The sequence below is a fragment of the Oncorhynchus masou genome, chromosome 5 (assembly GCF_036934945.1).
Source record: "Oncorhynchus masou masou isolate Uvic2021 chromosome 5, UVic_Omas_1.1, whole genome shotgun sequence".
NCBI classification, from domain to species: Eukaryota; Metazoa; Chordata; class Actinopteri; order Salmoniformes; family Salmonidae; genus Oncorhynchus; species Oncorhynchus masou.
The window spans coordinates 65186813-65214443 of record NC_088216.1 but is presented as its reverse complement, the minus strand read 5'-3'; the positions used below and the strand labels follow the sequence as shown (position 1 = coordinate 65214443).

Below are 27631 nucleotides of genomic sequence, written 5' to 3'. Positions count from 1 at the left end.
TGGGTATGGTGTGTTCAGGGTGATGAGCTGTGTCGCCAAACATAACGTTTTGCATTGTTGCCAAAAAGTTCAATTTTGGTTTCATCTGACCAGAGCACCTTCTTCCACATGTTTGGTGTGTCTCCCAGGTGGCTTGTGGCAAACTTTAAACAACACTTTTTATGAATATCTTGAAGAAATGGCTTTCTTCTTGCCACTCTTCCATAAAGGCCAGATTTGTGCAATATACGACTGATTGATGTCCTATTGACAGAGTCTCCCACCTCAGCTGTAGATCTCTGCAGTTCATCCAGAGTGATCATGGGCCTCAATCACCACCTTCCGGAGACACCTGAAACCCCACCTCTTCAAGGAATACCTAGGATAGGATAAGTAATCCTTCTCACCACCCCCCCCCCCCCCTTAATGATTTAGATGCACTATTGTAAAGTGGCTGTTCCACTGGATGTCAGAAGGTGAATTCACCAATTTGTAAGTCGCTCTGGATAAGAGCGTCTGCTAAATGACTTAAATGTAAATGTCTTGGCTGCATCTCTGATCAGTCTTCTCCTTGTATGAGCTGAAAGTTTAGAGGGACGGCCAGGTCTTGGTAGATTTGCAGTGGTCTGATACTCCTTCCATTTCAATATTATCGCTTGCACAGTGCTCCTTGGGATGTTTAAAGCTTGGGCTTTAAACTTCTTAACAACAGTATCTCGGACCTGCCTGGTGTGTTCCTTGTTCTTCATGATGCTCTCTGCGCTTTTAACGGACCTCTGAGACTATCACAGTGCAGGTGCATTTATACGGAGACTTGATTACACACAGGTGGATTGTATTTATCATCATTAGTCATTTAGGTCAACATTGCATCATTCAGAGATCCTCATTGAACTTCTGGAGAGAGTTTGCTGCACTGAAAGTAAAGGGGCTGAATAATTTTGCATGCCCAATTTTTCAGTTTTTGATTTGTTAAAAAAGTTTGAAATATCCAATAAATGTCGTTCCACTTCATGATTGTGTCCCACTCGTTGTTGATTCTTCACAAAAAATACAGTTTTATATCTTTATGTTTGAAGCCTGAAATGTGGCAAAAGGTCGCAAAGTTCAAGGGGGCCGAATACTTTCGCAAGGCACTGTATATATATATAGAATATTTATATTGATTTATTTTTACGTATAGCCAGGGGCACACTCCAACACTCAGACATGATTTACAAACAAAGCATATGTGTATAGTGAGTCTGTGTGGTATGACACAAAATCATGTTACGACCACAGATATCAATATTAATTTTATATATCAATATTTTGCTAAGTGGATGGGTCTCTACAGAAGTTGTAAACGGTATGGCCTAAATGGTTACTTGCGTAGTAGCAATATCAGAAATCCATACAATTAGCTTTGGTTAGTGGAGATGGAGGAGACTGAAAACAAAATCATGTGCTTAAAGTACTTTACTTACTCTTTCAAAATATTGTTTGGTGAATCATGGGTGACTCCGCCATTTGTGACAAGTTATAGTAAATTATTTTTGGTAGCATTTCTATGTTGAAAAAAAAAAATAATAATAATAATTTGGTGCATTTTTCCCCATATTCCATCCAGTTGTCTTTATTATAATAATATATTACACTGGATCTTTCTTGAATTCCTCCATTTCCTTTTGTTTTTCCTCTAACGTATTCTGAGCCTCTATGGTACCGTTTTTTTTATTGCTATCTATATGTTCTGTTACACCTTCTTTTGACTTAAATTGCTTTTGTTTTAGAGATGAGTACTGAATTGCATGGCCTCTAAAGGCACATACAATTATAGCTTGTTTACCATATTGAAATACAAGTTTAAAATCTATTTATCATAATATATATTTATAAACTCACCATTAAAAGGACCATAGTGATTGAGTGTCCATATACCATGATATTTGCATTGCTACTCAGTAAACCTCCCCCCGGATCCCCAAAATACTGGGACCCATCCTTCTATAAGTGCACACAGTGCCACCCACAGAACAGAGGCAGATCAACCGCCAAAAGCATTTCCATCCTCGTTTTGCATTATGTATAGCTATTAAAAACATATTACAAATCTTGCAGATCTTACTTTCCGTAATTAACCATTCATATTTGTAAAAATGTAAGTTGTTCATGCAAAGGATTGTTATCTCTTTTACAATGTACATGGGATGTATCACATGTATTGATATGCATTATCTCTCCCTTTCTCATGTCTCTCTCTCTCTATCTCTCCCGCTTATTCACCCTGCCTGTCTGTTCTACCAATCATTGTCTTGTTGACCAGACAGAGCCTTTTAATGAGCACAGTAGACAATGCCAGGATGACAACCTCACTGGGCCTTTGTTTTTCTCCAGGCTGGAGGGTCAAGAGTGTATCGTACCTTAATTATCACAGGCCAATTGGTTTGACCGCTGCACCTGTCCCCCAGCCAGAAACGGAGATGGTGAAATTATCTTATAATTTCAAAAAATCTTCTACCCAATACCCTTTCATTTGAATTCACTTCTGAAATGATGTCAGCCTGAATGTCAACTTCTTTAAATGTGGAAAAATAACAGATAACCATAGAGTACCAATGAAATGCTCTGTTCCATGTTTTATTCCAATCAGCTTGGTGATAGGGCAGCAGGGTGGATAAATGTTTGCTAATCCATGACCTGGTTGTTTCCCCGGGGCTGTTTTCCTCAGGGTGCTGGGTCTTTGTTCAGACAGGATGTGACAGGCCATGACTCCCCCATGCGGACACACAGGCATGCATGCACACCCACATACACACACACACATAATCACACACACATAATGTACACACAAACGCTCACACACTCCGCCATGTTGCTGTGTGACTGGGATGCCCCTCGGCTCCAGACTGGCGTCACAGTGGTGTCCACAAGCGTTAGCGGCAGACGTTCATAGCACCCCATCTGTCTGCCAGTATCACCACAGCAGGCCTAACGCGGATGCCCCTTCATCTACCATTGATCCTCCGCTTGTTTTCTTCTCAACACGCATGTTGACAGTTGATTTCTTACTTTTCTTTTTATCATAAACTGTTGCTCAATGTGTACTCGCTTCCTCTTGTTTCGACAGCGTTGTATTGTCTCAAACCCTGCTGGGGAACATGCGTCGGCTGCCAATTTTCCCTTTTATTTATACTTCTGACAAATACACAGGAGGGGTTTGGGATATTTATTTAAAGCTTTACTTCCTTTGTGTTGAATAATTGCCTTCTTATGTTTTATCTGGGACCAGATAAATTATGTTATTATGCTGAAATTATTAGTGAGGCAGCCATTAAAAGTCTGGGACCCTCTTTAGTTAGCTCTCTTTAAATGAATAGATGAGACATTTGGATGCAGTTGAGTGTAGAGGATGGGATATTCCCAGGGAAGTAGTTTCTGCATCCAGCCAGTTACAGTATAGTGAAAGGCTAATGTACTATATTATGCCAACAGCTACACTCCTTAGCAGAGCATTGTCAGACTAAGTACTGGAAGATGTCTGGGTTGCAGGGGAACATAATTCAGTCAGTTAAGAATCTTCCAAGCCCGACAGAGTTTTAGCCATGATGACTCTAACACATCTGTAGTTGTAGTTTGCAGTATTACACACATACGTGGCATCATCCTGGACTACACCCTCTCCTTTAACCACCACATAAGACAGACTGTCAAATCCTCATTCTTCCAGCTCTGCAACATTGCCAAAGTCAGATCCTCCCTCTCCCGCCCTGCCGCTGAAACCCTCAAACATGCATTCATCTTCTCCTGTCTTGACTACTGCAACTCACTACTCTCCGGCATCAACTCAAGCGCTCTCCATAAGCTCCAAATGGTTAAAAGCCCAACTCCTCGCCAACACTGTCCTGGCAGCACATCACCCCTGTCCTCTGTGGACTCCACTGGGTCCCTGTCTCCCAACACATTGATTACAAGATTCTCCTTCTGACCTACAAAACCCTTCACCACCTTGCCTCTCTTTATTCCTGTTTTTGTTTAGTCTAACGTTTAGTTTTGTCCTTGAAAAGCACTATATAATTCCCAGGTATTATTATTATTATTATTATGGATTTTGTCATTGTGAGTTGTTCTATAATCTCTAAATTATTTGTAACATGTTTTTATATGTGTTTGTTCATAAATGGTAATGTAAAAGAAGATCTGAGAAGGAATAAAAAGGGCTCATGCATGCTCAGTAACATTCTGCTAGGCTTTACATTAGTTTATTCAATATTTACATAGTGTACCTGTGCATACTTCTATTCCAGTCCGTGTCTGGATACTGTCATACACATACCAGTATTTCACAGTTCTTTGTGACTTACTAGGGATGTATTCAGGATCCTCAACAGTGGCCTTGATTTTGTTGGTCATTTCACTAACAGCTCTCCCTGGCACAGCATATAAAACATATTCCCCAGTCTGGGTGGTCAGCTCCTACAGGCCCCGCATTCACAGCAACACTGCCATCTCTCTGGCAGCTGCCAGACTAAATGAATTGCTGATGGAGCTGTTCCACTAGCCGCACATTGATTGGGAGATGTAATGCTCTCCTACCAATCCCATGTTCCTGTCCATTGCCCTTAAATGTGTCTATGTTTAGTAGTCCTCTAACCTACAATAATGCTAGTTGAGGAACGCTCATCTCCGTTCTCTTATATCGAGGTGGAGTTGAGTATTGATAACAGGTCACGCGATTTGCTAGCAACAACATTGAGTCACCGCCATCAGTTGAAACTCATAAAAATGGTCATCCTAAAAACGCTCACCTGTACCTACCTTGCCTTGCGAAAATATTACAAAGTGGGATTAAAATAGATTTAATTGAAAAAAATGTCAGTACACAAAAAATGTCAAAGTGGAAGATTGAAAAAAAAAGATTTGTTAAATATAGAAATTATATAACTAATATATAGTCGATGCATAAGTATTCATCTCCCTGAGTCCATACATGTTCGAAACACCTTGGGTAAGTCTCTAAGACCTTTACACACCTGGGTTGTGTAATATTAGCCCATTATTATTTTCAGAGTTATTCAAGTTCTGTCAAGTCTTTCGATAGATTTTCAAGGCAATTGAGGAACATTCACTGTCTTCTTGGTAAGCAACTCCAGTGTAGATTTGGCCTTTTGTTGTAGGTTATTGTCCTGCTGAAAGGTGAATTCCTCTCCCAGTGTCTGGTGTAAAGCAGACTGAGGTAGGTTTTCCTCTAAGATTTTGCCTGTGCTTAGCTCCATCCCATTGTTTTTAAATCCCGAACACCTTACCCACACCATGATGCAGCCACCACCATACCATGATGCAGCCACCACCATACCATGATGCAGCCACCACCGTGCTTGAAAATAAGGAGGCAGTTACTCAGTGAAGCGTAGTGTTGGATTTGACCCCAAAATAAGGCTTTGCATTTTGGCTAAAATAGTGTATTCCTTTGCTGTGTTTCTTTTTGCAATATTAATTTAGTGCCTTGTTGCATACAAGATATATGTTTTGTAATATTTGTATTATTTTATTCACTCTGTCATTTAGGTCATTATTGTGGAGTCACAACAATGTTGTTCATCCATCCTCAGTTTTCTCCCATCACAGCCATTGAACTCTGTAACTGTTTTAAAATCACCAATGGCCTCATGGTAACATCCCTTATCAGTTTCTTTACTATGCTGCAGCTCAGTTCAGAAGGATGACTATCTGTAATGTGTCTGGGTGGTTTAATGCATAATCCACAGCATAATTTGTTTAGGCTTTCTGGGTGGGAAGGAGAGTCGATACCAAAATGCGGCGTGTAGATTACGATCCATGTTTATTAAACTGAAGCAACACAAATCTAAATACAAACACTACAAAACAATAAACGTAACAAAAACCGAAACAGCCTATACTGGTGTACCTAAACACAGCCCAAGGACATCAGGACACTAAGGACAATAACCCACAAAACACTCAAAGAATATGGCTGCCTAAATATGGTTCCCAATCAGAGACAACGATAAACACCTGCCTCTGATTGAGAACCACTTCAGACAGCCATAGACTTAACTAGAACACCCCACTAAGCTACAATCCCAATACAAACACACCACATACAAAAAGCCCATGCCACACCCTGGCCTGACCAAATAAACGAAGACAAACACAATATACTACGACCAGGGCGTGACATAATTATTGACTTGACCATGCTTAAAGATATATTCAATGTCGGATTTGATATTGTTACCAATCACTCCCCTTCTTTATGAGGCTTTTGAAAAGCTCCCTGGTGTTTGTAGTTGAATCTGTGCTTGAAATTCAATAACTGACTGAGGAACCTTACAGATATTGTATTTATGGGGGACAGAGAAAGGGTTAATCATTTAAAAATCATGTAAACTCCTATCATGCACACTGTCCTATCCCATTTTCACACAGAGTGAGTCCATGTAACTTATTATGTGATTTAGGTTTGCCTAAATAAAGGGGCTGAATACTTATGCCATGATAATGTTTTCATTGTCAAATTTGTATTCATTTTTAAAATGTTTTTTTCTTCCACTTTTCTTCCACTTTGACAGAGTATTTTCAGTAGACTGTTGATAAAAAGTGACAATTAAATAAATGCTAATCACACTTTGTAACATAATAAAATATGAAGAAATCCAAGGGGACTGAATACTTTTGCAAGGCACGTTCGTTTGTCCTGTACAACTGCGGTCCTTCCACGTGCGTGGTGCGGAAATTCATACTTTTAATAAAAACTTTGAGCAACACAAACAGAGAGGAAGAGGCGAAGCGAGAGGTTTCACTCTCGCCAAAATCTGTCAAAAATAACCCAATGGTTTTCTATGGGCTTATTTTGGACCTAAGCTTATATACAGATCTCGGACTTAAGTAAAAAGTCAGTGGTTGTATTCAATACAAGTTTTTATCAAAATCTGAATTTCAGCACCCCGCAGAAGGGCCACAGTTGTACAGGACAAACATAGGTACACGTAAGCGTTTTCAGAATTACATTTTTTACACATTTTTACGACTGATGGTGACTCACTGTTGTTAATAGAAAATCGTATGACCAATTATCAATATTCAACTCCACCTCGATATAAGGGAATGGTGTTGAGCGTTCCTCAGCTAGAGTACATTAATACCAGTGATGTCTGAGACACAGAGAGTGTGAATTAGTGATTGTGGGAGAGGGAGCCACTGTTAGGTTACGCTGTGAGGTGATTTATTTGTCTGTGTGTCAGAAGGCTCATTTCCTTTATGTGAGGAACAGCTGAGGATGCTGCCCCCCTGACATGAGAGTAGGGCTCATTACCGTAGCCTCCTCATGCTATATGGTGAAGAAACACAAACACACACCCTTCACCTCTGACCCCCACAGAAGTGCTTTGGCCCTGTGCACTTATAGATAGTGGTTGTGAGGAAGGCAAAGAAGAAAAACTATGCTGACTTTGACAAATCACTGTCCAATGATGGAGCATTTTAAACTGTGTTTTAGGGGGGAAGGGAGAGATGGATGGACGGAGAACGAGGGCGACATAGGAGACCAATGTTTTGGTGACATTGCCGTTGAGCTCTCCTGATCCCTCATCTCTAATTCTGGATTCCCATGGCGGGTGGCGGTCCTGGGATCCCATCCATTATGCATGGCTGAGCTTTATTGCATTATGTTTTTTGGCTAACACACTTAGCAGGCTTGTAGCATGCAGTACACACACCCCAGCCCTCTCCACAAAGCCAGTGAATAATTCAGGGGAAGGCAGGCAGGACATTAGGCTAGGGATGGAGGGCTTTAATCAAAGGCTCCAGAACCCGGCGCAGCCAGCCCCAGCCAACCCAGCACACCCCCATTGGCAGTATCACACCTCTGCTTGGCTGCTTTAAATAGGAAGTTGAGTTATATGCCTTCTAGAGCTGAGCCGCAAGCGACAGATATAATTGACTGTAATTAAGGAATGCTTGCATACTGTAAATAGAGTAATCAGTTATCACACTTTCTAATTCTCTACGTAGAAAAACTCTACTGCAATCGCATACTGTAGGCAACACTACCCATCTTCATATCTGTAGTCCAGATACACAGAATGACTCGTGTGAATCAGAGCATGAGCATCAGAGAATTTGTGTATCCTCAGAGCATGTGCAGACCAGCTGGCTTAAGTGTTTTACGGATATATTCAATCTCTCCCTATCCCAGTCTGTTGTCCCCACTTGCCATTGTTTGTGTACCCAAGAATGTGAAAGTAATTGAACGAAATGACTATTGCCCCGTTGCACTCACTTCTGTCATCATTAAGTGCTTTGAGAAGCTAGTTAAGGATCATCACTTCCAGCTTACCTGACATAAGAGGTTGTTGGCACCCTAATTGGGTAGGACGGACTCATGGTAATGGCTGGAGAGGAATACGTGGAATGGTATTAAATACATCAAACAAATGGTTTCCATGTGTTTGATGCCATTCCATTCACCCCGTTCCAGCCATTACTATAAGCTGTCCTCCCCTCAGCAGCCTCCACTGCCCTAGGCCCACTATAATTTGCATACCACCCCAACAGATACACAGATGACGTAATCGCCATTACACTGCACACTGCCCTATCCCATCTGGACAAGAGGAATACCTATGTAGGAATGCTGCTCATTGACTACAGCTCAGCATTCAACACCATAGTACCCTACAAGCTCATTAATAACCTTGAGGCCCTGGGTCTCAACCCCACACTGTGCAACTGGGTCCTGGACTTACTGACGGGCCGATCCCAAGTGGTAAAGGTATGCAACAACACCTCTGCTACGCTGATCCTCAACACTGAAACCCCAAAAGGTACATGCTCAGCCTCCTCCTGTACTCTCTGTTCACCCATGACTGTGTGGCCACGCACATCTCCAACTCAATCATCAGATGACACAACAGTGGTAGACCTGATTGCTAGCAACGACGAGAGAGCCTACAAAGTTGAGGTGAGGGCCCTGATGGAGTGGTGCCAAGAAAATAACCTTTCCCTCAACGTCAACAAAACAAAGGAACTGATCGTGGACAGGAGACAGCAGAGGGAGCACGCCCTCATCCATGGGGCCACAGTGGAGAGAGTGATAATCTTCAAGTTCCTCGGCGTGGTCATCACTGACAACCTGAAATGGTCCAGCCACACAGACAGTGTGGTGATGAACGTGCGACAGCTCCTCTTCAACCTCAGGAGGTTGAAGAAATATGGCTTGGCCCCTAAGACCCTCACAAACTTCTACAGATGCACCATTGAGAGCATCCTGTTGGCCTATATCACCACCTGGTACAACAACTCCACCGTCTACAATTGCAGGTCTCTCCAGAGGGTGGTGTGGTTAGCCCAACGCATCACCGGGGGCACACTGCCTGCCCTCCAGGATATCTACAGCACCCGGTGTCACAGGAAGGTCAAGAAGATCATCAAGGACCTCAGCCACCCGAGCCATGACCTGTTCACCCCTCTACCATCTAGAAGGCGGAGCAAGTACAGATACATCAAAGCTGGGACCAAGAGACTGAAAAACTGATTCAATCTCCAGGCCATCAGACTGTTAAATAGTCACCACTAGCCGTCCTCTGCCCAGTACCCTGCCCTGAACTTTAGTCACTGTTACTAGCCGGCTACCACCCGGTACTCAATCCTGTACCTTAGAGACTCCTGCCCTATGTACATAGTCATTGAACAGTGGTCACTTTAATAATGTTTACACATTTTTTTTACCCACATTATATGTATATACTGTATTCTAGTCATGGTTCATCCTATATAACTACTTCTATACACACCTTTTCTATTTATATACTGTCCATAATGTCTATACACACCATCATACACATATACAGTGCATTCGGAAAGTATTCAGACCCTTTTACTTTTTCCACATTTTGTTATGCTAAATTCATTATTTTCCTCATCAATCTACACACAATACCCCATAATGACACAGTGCAAACAGGTTTTACAAAACTGAAATCCCTTATTTACATAAGTATTCATACCCTTTGCTATGAGACTCGAAATTGAGCTCAGGTGCATCTTGTTTCCATTGATCATGTTTTTGATGTTTCTACAAATTGATTGAAGTCCACATGTGGTAAATTCAATTAATTGGGCATGATTTGGAAAGGCACACATCTGTCTATATAAGATCCCACAGTTGACAGTGCATGCCAGAACAAAAGCCTAGCCATGAGGTCGAAGGAATTGTCCGTAAAGCTCAGAAAGACCGAATTGTGTCGAAGAACAGATCTGTTGAAGAGTACCAAAACATTTCTGCATCATTGAAGGTCCCCAAGAACACAATGGCCTCCATCATTCTTAAACGGAACAAGTTTGGAACCACCAAGACTCTTCCTAAAGCTGGCCGCCAGGCCAAACAGCAATCTGGGGAGAAGGAAACCTGGCACCATCCCTACAATGAAGCATGGTGGCGGCAGCATCATGCTGTGGGGATGTTTTTCAGCGGCAGGGACTGGGAGACTAGAGGGGAAAAAACTATTTAATACATTTTAGAATAAGGCTGTAACGTAACCAAATGTGGATAAAGAGGTCTGAATACTGTCTGAATGCACTGCATATATCATTTTATATTCCGGACTCATTGCTCGTTCAAATATTTCTATATTTCTTAGTTCCTTTATTTTTCTTTTGGAGATTTGTGTGTATTGTTAGGTATTACTGCACTGTTGGAGCTAGGAACATAAGCATTTCACTACACCCGCGATAACATCTGCCAAATATTTGAATCATTTATTCATGCCTGCAAGTCACCTGTCACGGCTTCTAGGAGTAGTGGGTGGAGGAGTCAGGCGCAGAGAGCAGAGGTAGTTCAATCGTGATCTTTTAATCCAGAACAACAAGTAACGGTAACGCCAAACACTAAGGTGCATCACTTAAACCAGCCCAAAAGCAGGACCAAACAGTCCGGAGAAAATAGTCCACGAGAATACACACCACATGAACAGAAAAACAAGCCTGCACAATAACAGGCGGGCATACCTGGTTTAAATAGCCCAAATCAAAACCCAAACAAGAAACCGGTGTAACAAATCAGACAAAACTAACTGAAACAGAAAAGGGGATCAGTGGCAGCTAGTAGACCAGCGAAGACGAGCGCCGCCCGAACAGGAAGAGGAACCACCTTCGGCGGGATTTGTGACATCACCAATGTGAATATGTTATTTACACATACAGCTGTACATTTTGTAAACATTACACGTCTCTTCTTGTCTCTTCTCCTATTCCATAGCCCGCTATGTGTTGATTAGGGCCTCACTTCCCTCTCTCATCCCCCATAGGGTCCCTCAGACCACTTCCCCACCCACCACCCATGTCATCTCTACCTCTCTTCCACTGCATTCCCTCTCAACTCCCTTTCTCTGCACCCGTCCCTCTTCACTCTTCACAGCCAGGCTCCCTCGGGTGCTAATCCTGTGTGAATTGTTGTGGAGCTGCAAGGATTATGTTGTGGAGCTGCATGGTCTGGAGGAAAGTTCACTCATACTTGATTCTTAAATAACTGTTCCTAGCATGCTAATAACAGGTTTTAATTGATTATGTTCATTGGGTGTGATGTATTGTATGTATGCTCCCTTTGCACACCAGGGGAAGACCAAGCTAAGAGTGAGTGGCAGTGTTGTCTATAGTGATGTCAAACTGATTTGCAGCTGTAATAGAAAAAAGCTGTCAGTTGATCAAATACTTTTCGTCACATATTGTCTTGTATATTGACTGTCCATTAGATTGCTGTGGTCTCTGATGTATGGTGCATGTATTTTAGGTTCTGCACACTGTCTGACTGCTATGTTCTGTACTTATTAGTATTCATCTATGGATATGATAGGCTGTCCTGTTACAGTCTGATTAGCACTGTGGGGGGGTGGGGGTGGGGGTGCTATGGGATGTGGGGGGTTTATAGGTGTTATGGCCCATAAAGGGAGGACATGCCCAATGAAGCTTTACAGATAGGATACTTAACTTAACCTTGAGATGATCAAGATAAACACTGTCCCTCCTCATCATCATTCCCCTGCTCTTCCCCTTCTCTTTCTCTCTCTTTCTTTCTCTCATACTCTCTCACCCTCCTTCCTCCTGCTCCTCCTCCTCTCTCTCTCTCTCTCTCTGATCTGAAGCCAGCTCATCTGTGCCATGGCAGAGCATACGGTTGCAGAGGCTGTATTAAATAGTAAAATCCTTTCATTACATTAGTGAAAACCTAAAGTCCTGTTCAGTAGTTTCATAGAAGGAAATCAAAACTTCCCTTTCAATTGAAATAATTACAGCTGGTGGTTCTTCTGAAGGGCCAAGCAGTCAGTTGTGTTTATGCCTGATAATTACTATGGCGGAGCAATTACTCCCCAGCAGCACTCGTAGTGTCATCCCCCTCATGAGTATTAGGATAACGGCTGCCAACACTCCTTGTTTCATCCCCTGTCTGTGTATGGTAGTAGAAGGTTGGAGGCCCTTGTAGTGAGGGGAGTGAGGAGAGAGAGGCATGTCCTCTGCATCAGCGCATGCAGAAGAGCCTGAGAGAGAAGCGTGCATTTTCATAAATGTCCAACTTTCCATCTCATCCCTCATGTCTCCAGGGATTCATCACGTTACATCATGCACTTGCTCAGCAGACATTCCTACTGAAATGCATTTTCAAGTCAACTGCTCTAAGAATACCAGAGGAGATGTCTGTTGCATAATGTGTCTGCAGAAAGAGCTTGTTCCATCTCCCTTCAATGGCCCGCACCTGAATATGTCTCTATCGACTATGCATCCATCATCGATTTCCCCTCAGAGAATTAGCAGGCCCTATGAATTTGGCCACATGAAAATGGGAGACAGAAATTGAATTCTTCTTAATGTTTACAGCAGATCAGGTTTTCATAGGTTTTGAAAACATATTCTTTCTACATGGCAGATCACAGCTGCAGACTGTGTGTATGTTTGTTTGTAATAATTTGTTGGGGACTTATATTTGTCCTATTTCACACATGTACAAGTGTGTATTAATACACATGTGAATTGGAAATGTGTTTTTTTGCATATCTCATCTATCCCTGAGACACCCTCATATAGTGGGGTCACGGCCAGGGTCTGCCAATATCAACGGCGACCCCTGAGACATTAGAGTTAAGTGCCTTGCTCAGGGGCACATTGGCAGACTTTTTACCTTATCGGCTCAGGGATTCAAACTGGCAACCTTTCAGTTACTGGCCCAACGCTCTAAGCGCAAGGCTTCCCTATAAGCTGTGGGCATCCTTCTGGTGGTCAAAGTGGAGCTTGCGGTGGAACCAACCCTGAAACCTCATTTGCCAAAACCTGGTGTGTGTGTATTTGAGAGTGTATGCATGCATGTGTGTGTGTGTGTGTACACAGGCGTGTTTGTGCATGTGTGCGTGCGTATCTGTGTGTGCAGTGGCCCATGTGGAAACATTTGTAGTCCTCGGGAGGGAAGTTTCCATCTCTGGTGTCTCTGGGTACATCTCTCTTCCTCTCAGTATTCTCTCCCATTTATCATACAACACATCCACTCTTTACTCACTTCTCTTTACTCACCACTCTTTACTCACTTCTCTTTACTCACCACTCTTTACTCACCACTCTTTACTCACCACTCTTTACTCACCTCTCTTTACTCACCACTCTTTACTCACTTCTCTTTACTCACCACTCTTTACTCACTTCTCTTTACTCACCACTCTTTACTCACCACTCTTTACTCACCACTCTTTACTCACCTCTCTTTACTCACCTCTCTTTACTCACCACTCTTTACTCACCTCTCTTTACTCACCACTCTTTACTCACCACTCTTTACTCACCACTCTTTACTCACCTCTCTTTACTCACCTCTCTTTACTCACCTCTCTTTACTCACCACTCTTTACTCACCACTCTTTACTCACCTCTCTTTACTCACCACTCTTTACTCACCACTCTTTACTCACCACTCTTTACTCACCACTCTTTACTCACCTCTCTTTACTCACCTCTCTTTACTCACCACTCTTTACTCACCACTCTTTACTCACCTCTCTTTACTCACCACTCTTTACTCACCACTCTTTACTCACCTCTCTTTACTCACCACTCTTTACTCACCACCTTTACAAAGGCAATGGCAAAAACCTGGCCTTCCAGTTGAACCTTTGAGCCAGGTTTTCATACGAGTCATACAGAGATGACCCCAGGAGACAGTCAGCACCTTTTCTATCTCTGCGTTTTGTCTATTACAATTGACAGGGTCCAGTAGGGCCAAGAGCTCACTAAGAAACAGACATATACTGTAGAGACAAGCCGTCAGTGCTTTCCCATCCACTTCCAGGCTTGTAAGTGTCAGCACACTTGGCAGAGCTCCCTCAGCAGTGAGCTGGGTGGCAGGCAGGCCCTCGTCCCCGGCCGTCGGAGCACATGATTGATTTTCCTCAGCTCCTCATTGGAAACATGAAATCCCTTTTCTGTCATGTGTTGAGTATCAGTTGAGTGCCTCTGAGTGTGGCCATGATAACCACCTTACACTTTACAGCGCCACAGGATTAGGGGTCTGCCTAGGGACTCTCTCTGCAGGTCTAAGGTACATCTCTGAGCTGAGGTGGTGTTGGAGAGAAGTGGCTTAGAGGAGCATTTCTCTCTTAAAGGGCTATCCCCAGCTGTGTACCACGGCCTTCCTCTGCCTGCCCGCAAGCCACACAACCAGCAGAGCAGCCATGTTGCAATCATATCTCTGCAACCACCACATCCTTCTGCACTAATTTGCTGTGCTATGGTTAGTGAATCAAGTACAGCTCCTATACAGTTATATTTTGACTCTTTTTACATGTCCAAGTGCTTTTCTAGGCCTGACTGTGGTTCACAGAGCTCGTTATCCCGCTCCTGCCGTGGTGTCTAAGATGTCTGCAGCAGTAGTGGATGGCCCAGCACCCAGCCAATTAGAGATGTGCATTCTCTGTTTCCAGTCCAAATGTTTCCCTATGGGTTTAGCTAACCAGCTTAGTTCCCCCAATAAGGCCTTATGATGGGGATGGGCAGGTGAGAGCTAGGCTGCTGCAAACATCCCTGTGCTATTTATCTGCTGTCTTATTAACCTGGCACACAACACCATCCTTTCTCCTTCCTCTCCTACAGTAACAGCAGGAGAGGCCAGGTTTAACACCTAATGAATGTGAAGGTATATATTCATGTCTTGTAAAGTCCTAAACCATTTACTTGTTTCATTTACCAGTATCGTTTACCATTTACCAGTATCGTTTCAAAACAGATTTTTGATCAATCTTGGATAATAGGATTTGGATAGGCATTAAGATGAGATGAACATTAGGAGTGTCCACAGCCAAAGAGTAGACATTTTAGGAATGGTCTTATCTGACTCTTCATGGTCTCATTCAGATTGAACTTCATTTCAAGTTAGCGCTACAGCCAAACAAAGGATCTCTGCACCAAGCAACACAACATTATGTTGTGAGGAGACTGAGAGGTGGAGCAGTGGAGTCGAGCTCTCACAACAATCCCTCACTCTCCTGAAGATGGCCGCTAGGCCTCGAGATGCTTTTTGCTCACTCAACAATGAAATGCAAAGCATTGGGGGACGATAACCTATCACTTCAAGAGGCTCACAAACAATGCCATTCTCCCGCAACAAGACGCTGACAAACGACAGAGGAGCAGTGGCCTGTGGTCAAACAGAGAGAGTAGCAGCAGACACTTATTTTGCTGCACAGATCCTTTACTCTTGTTTCAGTCTCATCTAAATGTCGAGAAGCACGCACATGAATTAATTTAGAAATTAGCTCCTTCAGTCGAAACCTTGACATAGATCAGTAGCCTTGGAAGGGATGTGTTCTCACAATGTGAGTGAGTGAGTGAGTGAGTGAGTGAGTGAGTGAGTGAGTGGTGAGTGAGTGAGTGAGTGAGTGGAGAGTTCACGGAGGAAAGGGAGCCTGTGCATCACTCAAGGGCTGCCTGCCACAAAACAGTGACTGCAGCAGATATGATCGTAACAGCAACGGCTACGATGATAATTGGAGTTTCTTCAGTCAGTCAGTCATGCCTCAGACCAGGATCCATCTTCTCTCATTGGCCTTTAGTTCCCCCGTCACAATGGCACGCAGTTAATAAGCACGTTGTAGTCAGGCTCATATCTGAGGCCATTGAGGATGATGACTGTGATATAATCCCACATTTCCCTCATCATTCACTAGCGGATGACAGCACTAATGCTGAACCCAGCCAGCCAGCCAGCCAGCAGGAGATGGTACTGATTGATTGACTCAACCACATTATTCTCATTATTATCTTTTGCTGTTTTAGTCAATATGTGCCAAAGCTAATGAGATGCAGTTGAAGTGATTGCAAATTAAGGCCTTTTAGTGTTTTGATTTAGACACTCAGTATAATAGCAACAAATAAACAGCCCTGTAAATGCTTTCTGATTCAATCATATTCTCTTCCTGCGGCTGCCGGCTAGATTGATTACTTCCTGATGTGAGTGTTACGTTATGTTCTCTCTGTTGTGGTATGTGTTGTGGTTAGAAAGGGGTATGCTTGGAGAAGAGGTGACTCTGCCTGACGATGTGTCACCTGAAGTCAGGGAAAGTGGCAGGGTTGTGCATCATCACTGTGCTTCTCTCTCCTGTTCTCTATGCCGGTTTGCTTTCCCTCATTTCTTTTCTCTTTTTTTCCTTTTCAATTATGGAGTACATCTGGCCGTGTTCTTGCTTCACAGAAACATGACTTCACTTTTACGGAGACATGAGTTGACAACAGGCCTGGGATTAGGACGAAGGCCTTTTCTGAACCATATTGAACAACACAGTCTACTTGAGTCACACTTGTTTTTGGATAGAACTATGAAATTCACATCTGTCTCTCTCCAGCAGAGTGCTGCGGTAATATGAGTATGTGCGTACGTACGTGCATGTTTGTCTGTGTGTGTGTGTGTGTGAGAGAGAGAAATGGGCCAGTATGTTACACTGTAGTGTATTGGGTGGATAAATGTGCTCCATTCACATGTGTGTAGTCATACTGATTCCTCTGTTAATCTGAGCTAGATGCTAAATGAGGCTCCTCACTGAGATGGTGTAGGTGTGTGTGTTTTACTCTCCAGCTGTATCAGACACCACGGACCCACAAATTATATAACAAGAAGGGACCGCCTACAGCCGGGAGACAGAGAGATGGACAATGAAGAGATGCAGAATGACTGAGAGGAAGAAGGAGAGCAAACTAGAACAGAAGTTAGAGGGGGGAAATGTGATAAAGAGTGAGAGAGAGCGACACCATGAGTCAGTGTCCTGAGGGTAACCCTCTCCTCCCTCTCGCCCCCTCACGGATGCTGGGATCCTCATTACAGTCACTGTTCTGCTGACTGCTGCTAATCATGAACCTGAGAGGAGGAAGGTCATCCCTCCTCTCCGTTGCTCTTTGGCTCTGCAGGGGGAGGTATGGAGGTAGCTTATGGTTGGTTAACTTTAATATGGGTGCAGCTGTGACCATGTGAGCCTGCTTCAGCAAGCTCTGCAAATACTGCTAGGTTGAGGCTCTATTCTAGGGCCTTGTACTCAATTAGACAGTTGCAGCTGCTGAAGCCTACACAAAGTGCTAGTTATATAAGTGTAGAGAATTAATTTACAGGGCTGAAGTGAGACGATAGCCTTTCCTACTCCTACACAGGCTCAATCCAGACACCGTTTACTGTCTGAGTTGCAGCTTGACCCGCATTGCACCTACAGAGAGAGAGAGAGAGGAATATGAAGCCATGATGAACAGGACACCAACAGCCTGCCATTAATCACATGATGTAGTGTTGTGATTGGGCCTCACCGTGTTGTGGCATAGAGCTAGAGCATACACTCATTGAGCATACACCCACTGCTATGCTAGTAAACGCCTTGGGGCCAGCAAACAACTCAGCCATATGGAGGAAGGGAATGGATGTGCATGTCCTCTGTATTACACAAATTTGGGACTTATCTAGGAAAAGACTTTCGGCCAAATAGAGAAGATGCCTTGGTATGTTGCGGTCTGGTACAAAACCTGTTGTTTTAGGGGAATCTTCATTTTGTGGCATTCAGATAACAGAATAAATTACCTCCCTGCGGAATTCCACATGCACATACGAGAGTTGTGGAACAGAACAACAAGTCACCATAAGCTGCATAGCTGTGTCTTTTGGAAACAGACCAATTAGGTGACTGTGATATCTGTCTCTCCTTTACCCAGTGCCAGCTCTACATTCCTCAGCCCTGCTCTTCTCTGCATGATGTCAGTCAGATGCTGCTGTGTGTGTGTTCTGTGTGGGTGTCTGTGTGTGTGCTTGCGAGCATGTTCTTCCCTCAGTAGCAAGGTGTTAGTGTAAGTGTGGAGGCTCTGAGTCAAGCACCTCACCAGGGGCGCCTGACTCGGCTCCGTCTGCTCCGCCTCTCTGCTGGTATCTGCCCTGAGATGCTACAGGCTCTACAGAGGATTACTTGTTTGCTGATGCTAAAGAAAACTCCAAAGAGATATTGAATAATTCCTGTGGGTGACCTTCCACTTGTGAGTGACTCATTCATCTCTAACGAATTTGAGGATGAAAAGGTAGTGTAATAAATAGGTACAAAAATAGAGACTGACTGAAAAGCTCTTAATCAAAGGAATCTATCTTTATGAATCATGCCCTGATTGAAATACCTGGAAAGGATTCTGGTTCCCCTTGTTGCTTCCAATAGCATGTACGGTAATGGAAAGAGTCACTGCAGATAAATGGAGGAAATGGATAGGTACTTTGGCAGTACAGAGAGGCATGGGGCTGGGGGGGGGGGTGTAAAGAAGAGTACACTGAGAGAGAGCTGGTAGAATGAAGAATGTGAGGTGAAGTTCTTTCTCTCTCTGGCTGACTGCAGTCTCTAGACATACATACAGCATACAGCATACAGGGCTGACTGGGTACAGTGGAGGCCATTGAGTCTCCACCTGAAGAGAGGAAAGCTAATACAATGTTATCTGTAAAGAGGAGGAATGAGACTCATCTCTGATGTGACAACCTCAACAACACCTTCTGACACAAAGACAGCACTGTACAGCCACGGGGTTGGTGACATGGTTGTGTGTGTGTGCATGTGTGTGGGTACATGTGAGTGCATGTGTGCTTGCGTGCCAGCACCATGAGCCTTTCAATAAAATAGGATTGTAACACATTCAGAATATAAACATATAAACAGGTCAACATTCACAAGGACACAGGGCCAGATGGTTTACCAGGATGTGTACTCCGAGCATGCGCTGACCAACTGGCAAGTGTCTTCACTGACATTTTCAACCTCTACCTGACCGAGTCTATAATAACAAAATGTTTCAAGCAGACCAGCATAGTCCCTGTATGCAAATTGGAGTGGGTCTAAGGTTTCTGGGATAATGGTGTTGATGTGAGCCATGACCAGCCTTTCAAAGCACTTCATGGCTACAGACGGAGGTCAGAGACCTGGCCGTGTAGTGCCAGGACAACAACCTCTCCCTCAATGTGGAGATGATTGTGGACAACAGGAAAAGGAGGACCAACCCCGCCCCCATTCTCATCGACGGGGCATAGTGGATCAGGTTGAGAGCTTCAAGTTCCTTGGTGTCCACATCACCAACAAACTATCATGGCCCAAACACACCAATACAGTCGTGAATAGGGTACGACAATGCCTATTCCCCCTCAGGAGACTGAAAAGATTTGGCATGGGTCCTCAGATCCTCAAAAGGTTCTACAGCTGCACCATCGAGAGTATCCAGACTGGTTGCATCACTGCCTGGTATGGCAACTACACGGCCTCCAACCGCAAGGCACTACAGAGTGTAGTGCATACGGCCCAGTACATCACTGGGGCCAAGCTTCCTGCCATCCAGGACTTCTATACCAGGCAGAGTCAGAGGAAGGCCCTAAAAATTGCCAAAGACTCCAGCCACCCTAGTTAAAGACTGTTCTCCCTGTTACCGCACTGCAACCGTAGTGCCAAGAGGCTTCTAAATTGCTTCTACCCCTAAGCCATACATCTTCTGAACAGCTAATCAAATGGCTACCCAGGCTATTTGCATTGACTCCCGCCCCATTTTTACGCTGCTGCTGCTCTCTGTTTATTAGCAATGCATAGACACTTAAACAATATTACATGTAAATATTACCTCAATTACCTCGACTATCCTGTGCCCCCACACATTGACTCTATACCGGTACACCCTGTATATACAGTGCCTTGCGAAAGTATTCGGCCCCCTTGAACGTTGCGACCTTTTGCAACATTTCAGGCTTCAAACATAAAGATATAAAACTGTATTTTTTTGTGAAGAATCAACAACAAGTGGGACACAATCATGAAGTGGAACGACATTTATTGGATATTTCAAACTTTTTTAACAAATCAAAAACTGAAAAATTGGGCGTGCAAAATTATTCAGCCCCCTTAAGTTAATACTTTGTAGCGCCACCTTTTGCTGCGATTACAGCTGTAAGTCGCTTGGGGTATGTCTCTATCAGTAAGCTGTACACTCCACAGAGCTGGGCTTTACGAAGAGTGGCCAGAAAAAAGCCATTGCTTAAAGAAAAAAATAAGCAAAAACATTGGTGCTTTGCCAAAATGCATATGGGAGACTCTTCAAACATATGGAACAAGGTAATGGTCAAGTGAGACTAAAATGAGCTTTTTGGCCATCAAGGAAAATGCTATGTCTGGCGTAAACCCAACAACTCTCATCACCCCGAGATCACCCATGGCAGCATCATGCTGTGGGGATGTTTTTCATCGGCAAGGACTGGGAAACTGGTCAGAATTGAAGGCATGATGGTGCTAAATACAGGGAAATTCTTGAGGGAAACCTGTTTCAGAGGTTCACCTTCCAGCAGGACAATGACCCTAAGCATACTGCTGAAGCAACACTTGAGTGGTTTAATGGGAAACATTTAAATGTCTTGGAATGGCCTAGTCAAAGCCCAGACCTCAATCCAATTGAGAATCTGCGGAATCACTTAAAGATTGCTGTACACCAGCGGAACCCATCCAACTTGAAGGAGCTGGAGAAGTTTTGCCTTGAAGAATGGGCAAAAATCCCAGTGGTTAGATGTGCCAAGCTTATGGAGACATAATTGCTGCAAAAGGTGTCTCTACAAAGTATTGACTTTGGAGGGGTTTGAATAGTTATGCATGCTCAAGTTTTTTTTCTCTTGTTTGTTTCACAATAAAACATATTTTGCATCTCAAATTGGAAGGTATGTTATGTAAGTCAAATGATGAGGTTGTATGACAACAAAATAGGAAAAATGCCAAGGGGGGTTGTCGTGTCTTTAGTATCATTAAAGGTGAAGACTGTTATTTTATCAAATCAATTCTCTGTATTTATTATTATATTATTAAACTAATCATGTAAATGTAATTAACTAGGAAGTCCAGGGCACCACGGAACATGTTCATATTACAAAGTTAGAATTTTCTGAATATAACTCTTCAGATTCTTTAATATCTGATCAATTAGTCTTCTATTAATTAATTATTATTATTACCTTTGTCAGTCTCATCTGAATGTTGTAAATTATTGGTTCTGCACGAACCCAGCCTTTCCTATTAATCATCCATACACCAATTGGCTCAGTTATTTATTTACTAGCTAATTAAACAATTACAGAATATACAATATATAATAACATTATACCATCCCTAGTGGACTAAACAAAAACAGTTTGGTTATAACACTAGATTCAGAGAGAAGTGAAGAGGGTTTTGGAAGGAAGACTAAGGAACATTGGTCTTTACCGGACCTGGGAAGCTATTCTCACATAAACACATATGCCACTAATGATCGCTCATTCGGAAAAGCAATGCATTGTATTTACGTGAAGCTGGTGATGTGATGCTCTGGTTTGCCCTGTTGATGTTGCCCTGTCCTTTGTGGATTGTTGTGTGAGAAGTTCACATGGTCTGAGAGGTTCATCTCACTCTGGAGATTTGTCCACGTCGGTCAGTGTTCTTGTACTAGATTTGTTACCTTTCCAGCTGCAGTCTGTAAGGCTATCATCTAGGACTCACTTCTTCTTGAGTGATCAATAGTTCAGAGTTCATACCATTTCACGTGGAGAGCAAGCTTCCATGTTTCCTGGCCTGTATGGTTGACATTAGAATTAGCCCTTTTAAACGTGAGGACAAATCCTCACGGTATTCAGAACTTGTTTGACTTTTTGTTATGCAGAGTGGATATTCAACTTTTTGCCACCGCAACTCACGCGGGGGTTTGCTTAGTTCAACATGAATTGGGTCACGGGGGCTCTTATATAAATGTAGAAAATGGGTTGGTTCATAATTTCCAACCAATGCCTATTTGCTTGGGTGTTGCTACTGACTTAGTTAAACTTTACAGGGAAGACAATTTTCTTATTTTAAAAGTTAACATCACATTACATCATTTCGCAAATAGTTTCATCTTTACTCATTCATTTTATACAATAATTAGATGCAACCCTCATAACTGAGGGACCTGTATGAACAGAGTTAGGATAATGTGGCTGTATTGTCTTTCAAACACAAACAAAACGGACCGGGTCGTAGTTGGCTTCTCTACCGACTGTTTACACATTCTCAAAAATAGGAGTATTGTTCAATTCTCAAATTCCGGGACTTAGTAGAATTGGACGGGGGAATCCCTTTGTCTTACTGTGAAACTCTCTCTCAACTGCATGGTCAGGGAGAGTCTCTGTGGTATTTACGACGTGGTTGTAAGGCCGTAAAACTGCCCCCCTCCTCCCCTCCCAACAGGAGAGGGGGGGGGGGGGGGTTGTTCACATCTCTGCTAGCCAAATCACTGAAAGGACTAGCGTCATGACAAGGTGAATACTTTTGAAAGCCACTGTAAGTAAGTATTTCACTGTAAGATCTACTTGTTGTATTCGGCGCATGTAAAAATACATGTTTTATTTTTGTTCAGTATATTACACCCTACGCTGCATCCCCATTGTATCACCAGCTAGATATACTGTAGGGGGCTGTTCCCTTCTGAGAGGATGTATTAGTATTCATAGCCATGCATACAGAGTTGTGTTAAGCAGAGTTTTGTCCGCCCGGCAGAGAGTAGAGAGGAGAGAGAGGGAACATGATGATTACTGAAGCTCAGCGCCAGTCGAGCCATTTCAAAGCCACTTTTCCCCCCACTGTCAGCCAGGGGACTAGGCTCACATCCAAGACCCTGAAGATCTGGTCTCTTCCTTCTCTCTCCACTCTTTCTTTTCTTTCTCCTCTTCATCTTTTCCGACTCTCAGCAAACCTTCACCTGCTTTCACAGGATGACTCTCAAGTTCCTGTCTCCTCTCAAACTTTGTGAACTTCCTCTGTTTTTACAAAGTCATTGGGGGGTTGGTTAGGAGATGCTCCTGAGAGTTTTCTGTAAAAACCTCTCACTCAAATTTTTGCATTGAGACTTCACAGTTCCTTTGGAATATAAGCTTTTGGCCTATGCTTGGTTGTCATTGTTGCGGTGAGTGTCTATCATTGTATGCATATTATATATTGTCATATTGTCAGTTTTATTGTGTAGATGAGGTGTCTTCACAGGAGTGACGGATGGAAAGGGAAGGCACATTGTTAGACCTATAACCTCTTGTTTGACCTCTAACCTCTAGACACTGTAACTCTAGTACACTGGCCCTGTAATAACACTGTGTGTCTCTGTCTGCTCAGGGAAGGTTCTGAACACAGACCTGCGCCACTACCTAAGCCTGCAGTTCCAGAAGGGCTCGTTGGATCACAAGCTGCAGCAGATCATCCGAGACAACCTCTACCTGCGCACCATCCCCTGTAAGTCTCCTCAACCTCTGCTCCTAGGCTGCATGTGAAATGGTACCCTATCTCCTAGTGCACTACTTTTGACCAGAGCCCTATGCAGACCATGGTCAAATGTAATGCACTAGAGGGGATAGGGTGACATTTAAGAGGCACCCCTCACACCACCCCTCACACCAACCCTCACACCACTCCTCACACGGACCCCTAACACCACCCCTCACACCACCCCTCACACCACCCCTCACACCAACCCTCACACCACTCCTCACACGGACCCCTAACACTACCCCTCACACCACCCCTCACACCACCCCTCACACCAACCCTCACACCACTCCTCACACGGACCCCTAACACCACCCCTCACACCACCCCTCACACCAACCCTCACACCACCCTCCTCACACGGACCCCTAACACCACCCCTCACACGGACGCCTAACAACACCCCTCACACCACCCCTCACACCACCCCTCACACCAACCCTCACACCACTCCTCACACGGACCCCTAACACCACCCCTCACACGGACGCCTAACAACACCCCTAACACCACCCCTCACACCACACCTCACACAACACACTTCACCGAGCCAGGTCTCGCACACACACCTAAAGCTCACCATGACAGCAAAAGCTAAGAAATCCTCATAAACCCAGACGTTGCTCCAAATTGCGACTGTGATTGTGGTATTTTATACGAAAGCTTTTACTCTGAGTGGTGCAAGATGTGTGTTATTGAAACAATCAATCTGCAAATTACGTTCAACCCTAATTACATTCAATCTGAATGACCTTCAATCTGAATGACCTTCAATCTGAATGACCTTCAATCTGAATTACTTTCAATCTGAATTACCTTCAATCTGAATTGCTTTCAATGAGAATTACTTCCAATTTGCATTAACTTTAGTCTGAATGACCGTTAGAGCCTTCAGTTAAGAATAGATATAGAGGTGCTATCCTCTCCTCAATGGTTATAATAGATGTGTGCTAAGAGTAGGAAAGGAATGCGGTTCTGATAGAAGACAGGATGAACATTCATGGAGAACAGAGACCTTATCTCCAAATGATGTAGTAATTATGTCATTATTAACACACATTATGTGACAACATTTCGAGCATAATATTTACCATTTCATTTTTCCCAAAGAAGGACCATCTCTAATAAGAACAGCAACATGTTTGAGCATAGTTCAGGTTTTAGTCATGCACAGTCCCACTGTTCCTCCGGTTATGACAGACAGTTTCTGCATGGCACTGTCACAAACACAGCGATAGGCTCCCTGCTCTCCCCCACAGGGCTGGAAGATACTCTGTCTTGTAGAGTGGGGAATTGTAGGCAGAAGTGGGACATTTTTTATGAGAAGTAAGCCACTTACCTCTCATGTATATTTATATTTTTGCAAAGGAGGAATATTTTTCCCACTATCAATCAATCCCTTCTCTCAACCACTTTCGATCATATGTGAGTTGAAGATTTCTGCCTTTTCTTGGACAGTCAACGTAAGTACAGTGGCTTGCAAAAGTATTCACCCCCCTTGACATTTTTCTTATTTTGTTGCCTTACAACCTGGAATTAAAATAGTAATTTTTGTGGGGTTTGTATCATTTGATTTACACAACATGCCTACCACTTTGAAGATGCAAAATATGTTTTATTGTGAAACAAACAAGAAATAAGATTTTTTTTTAAACAGAAAACTTGAGCGTGCATAACTATTCACCCCCCTCCAAAGTGAATACTTTGTAGAGCCACCTTTTGCAGCAATTACAGCTAAACGTCTCTTGGGATATGTCTCTATAAGCTTGGCACATCTCGCCACAGGGATTTTTGCCCATTCTTCAAGGCAAAACTGCTCCAGCTCCTTCAAGTTGAAAGGGTTCCGCTGGTGTATAGCAATCTTTAAGTCATACCACAGATTCTCAATCGGATTGAGGTCTCAGCTTTGACTAGGCCATTTCAAGACATTTAAATGTTTCCCCTTAAATCACTCAAGTGTTGCATTAGCAGTATGCTTAGGGTCATTGTCTTGCTGAAAGGTGAACCTCCGTCCCAGTCTCAAATCTCTGGAAGATTGAAACAGGTTTCCCTCAAGAATTTCCCTATATTTAGCAACATCCATCATTCCTTCAATTCTGACCAGTTTCCCAGTCCTTGCCGATGAAAAACCCACAGCACGATGCTGCCACCACAATGCTTCACTGTGGGGATGGTGTTCATGGGGTGATGATAGGTGTTGGACTTACGCCAGACATAGCGGTTTCTTTGATGGCCAAAAAGCTACATTTTTGTCTTATCTGACCAGAGTACCTTCTTCCATATGCTTTGAGAGTCTCACATGCCATTCTTTCTTTCTTTATGCAATGCTTTTTTCTGGCCATTCTTCTGTAAAGCCCAGCTCTGTGGATTGTACAGCTTAAAGTGGTCCTATGGACAGATATTCCAATCTCCGCTGTGGAGGTTTTCAGCTCCTTCAGGGTTATCTTTGGTCTCTTTGTTGCCTCTCTGATTAATGCCCTCCTTGCCTGGTCCGTGATATTTGGTGGGCGGCCCTCTCTTGGCAGGTTTGTTGTGTTGCCATATTCTTAATAATGAATTTAATGGTGCCCTGTGGGATGTTCAAAGTTCCTGGTCCTTTTCTTTTTTGAAATAAGTACTTTTTTTTCATTTCACTTCACCAATTTGGACTATTTTGTGTATGTCCATTACATGTTACCAACAAAATAGGAAAAAACGCCAAGGGGAATTAATACTTTTGCAAGGCACTGTACACCTGTTTGTGCCTGACAGTTTCTCCAGTCTGTGCTCCTAGTTTGAATACTTACTTCGTCTTTCTTACTTTACCTGGCAGAGTGAAAACTGTTCTTTCTCACTTTAAAGGTTGAGTTAGTAAGTGCATCATTCTATTAGTGCTGAATGTTTTATGTTGTGCTGTAATAGAATTCACTGTGTCTCTCTCTGTATTGCGTCAAATAACAACATTGACGAATACGCTGATTCGGTGTGCGAGTTCATTAGAACGTGCGTTGAAGATGTCGTTCCCATAGCAACGATTAAAACATTCCCTAACCAGAAACCGTGGATTGATGGCAGCATTCGCGTGAAACTGAAAGAGCGAACCACTGCTTTTAATCAGGGCAAGGTGTCTGGTAACATGACCGAGTACAAACAGTGCAGCTATTCCCTCCGCAAGGCTATCAAACAAGCTAAGCATCAGTACAGAGACAAAGTAGAATCTCAATTCAACGGCTCAGACACAAGAGGCATGTGGCAGGGTCTACAGTCAATCACGGACTACAGGAAGAAATCCAGCCCAGTCACGGACCAGGATGTCTTGCTCCCAGGCAGACTAAATAACTTTTTTGCCCGCTTTGAGGACAATACAGTGCCACTGACACGGCCTGCAACGGAAAAATGCGGTCTCTCATTCACTGCAGCCGAGGTGAGTAAAACATTTAAACGTGTTAACCCTCGCAAGGCTGCAGGCCCAGACGGCATCCCCAGCCGCGCCCTCAGAGCATTCGCAGACCAGCTGGCTGGTGTGTTTACGGACATATTCAATCAATCCCTATACCAGTCTGCTGTTCACACATGCTTCAAGAGGGCCACCATTGTTCCTGTTCCCAAGAAAGCTAAGGTAACTGAGCTAAACGACTACGGCCCCGTAGCACTCACTTCCGTCATCATGAAGTGCTTTGAGAGACTAGTCAAGGACCATATCACCTCCACCCTACCTGACACCCTAGACCCACTCCAATTTGCTTACCGCCCAAATAGGTCCACAGACAATGCAATCTCAACCACACTGCACACTGCCCTAACCCATCTGGACAAGAGGAATACCTATGTGAGAATGCTGT

At 43.5% G+C, this 27631-nt stretch overlaps 1 protein-coding gene across 1 annotated transcript in view; it reads left to right on the top strand.

Annotated features, from left to right (window-relative positions):
* LOC135540104 (membrane-associated guanylate kinase, WW and PDZ domain-containing protein 3-like) overlaps positions 1-27631 on the top strand; it is a 178559-nt gene that overhangs the window by 91443 nt on the left and 59485 nt on the right. The window contains exon 2 of the mRNA XM_064966482.1: positions 23661-23777. Coding sequence (XP_064822554.1) covers positions 23661-23777 — 117 coding nt within the window. The remainder of the gene's footprint in view (positions 1-23660; positions 23778-27631) is intronic.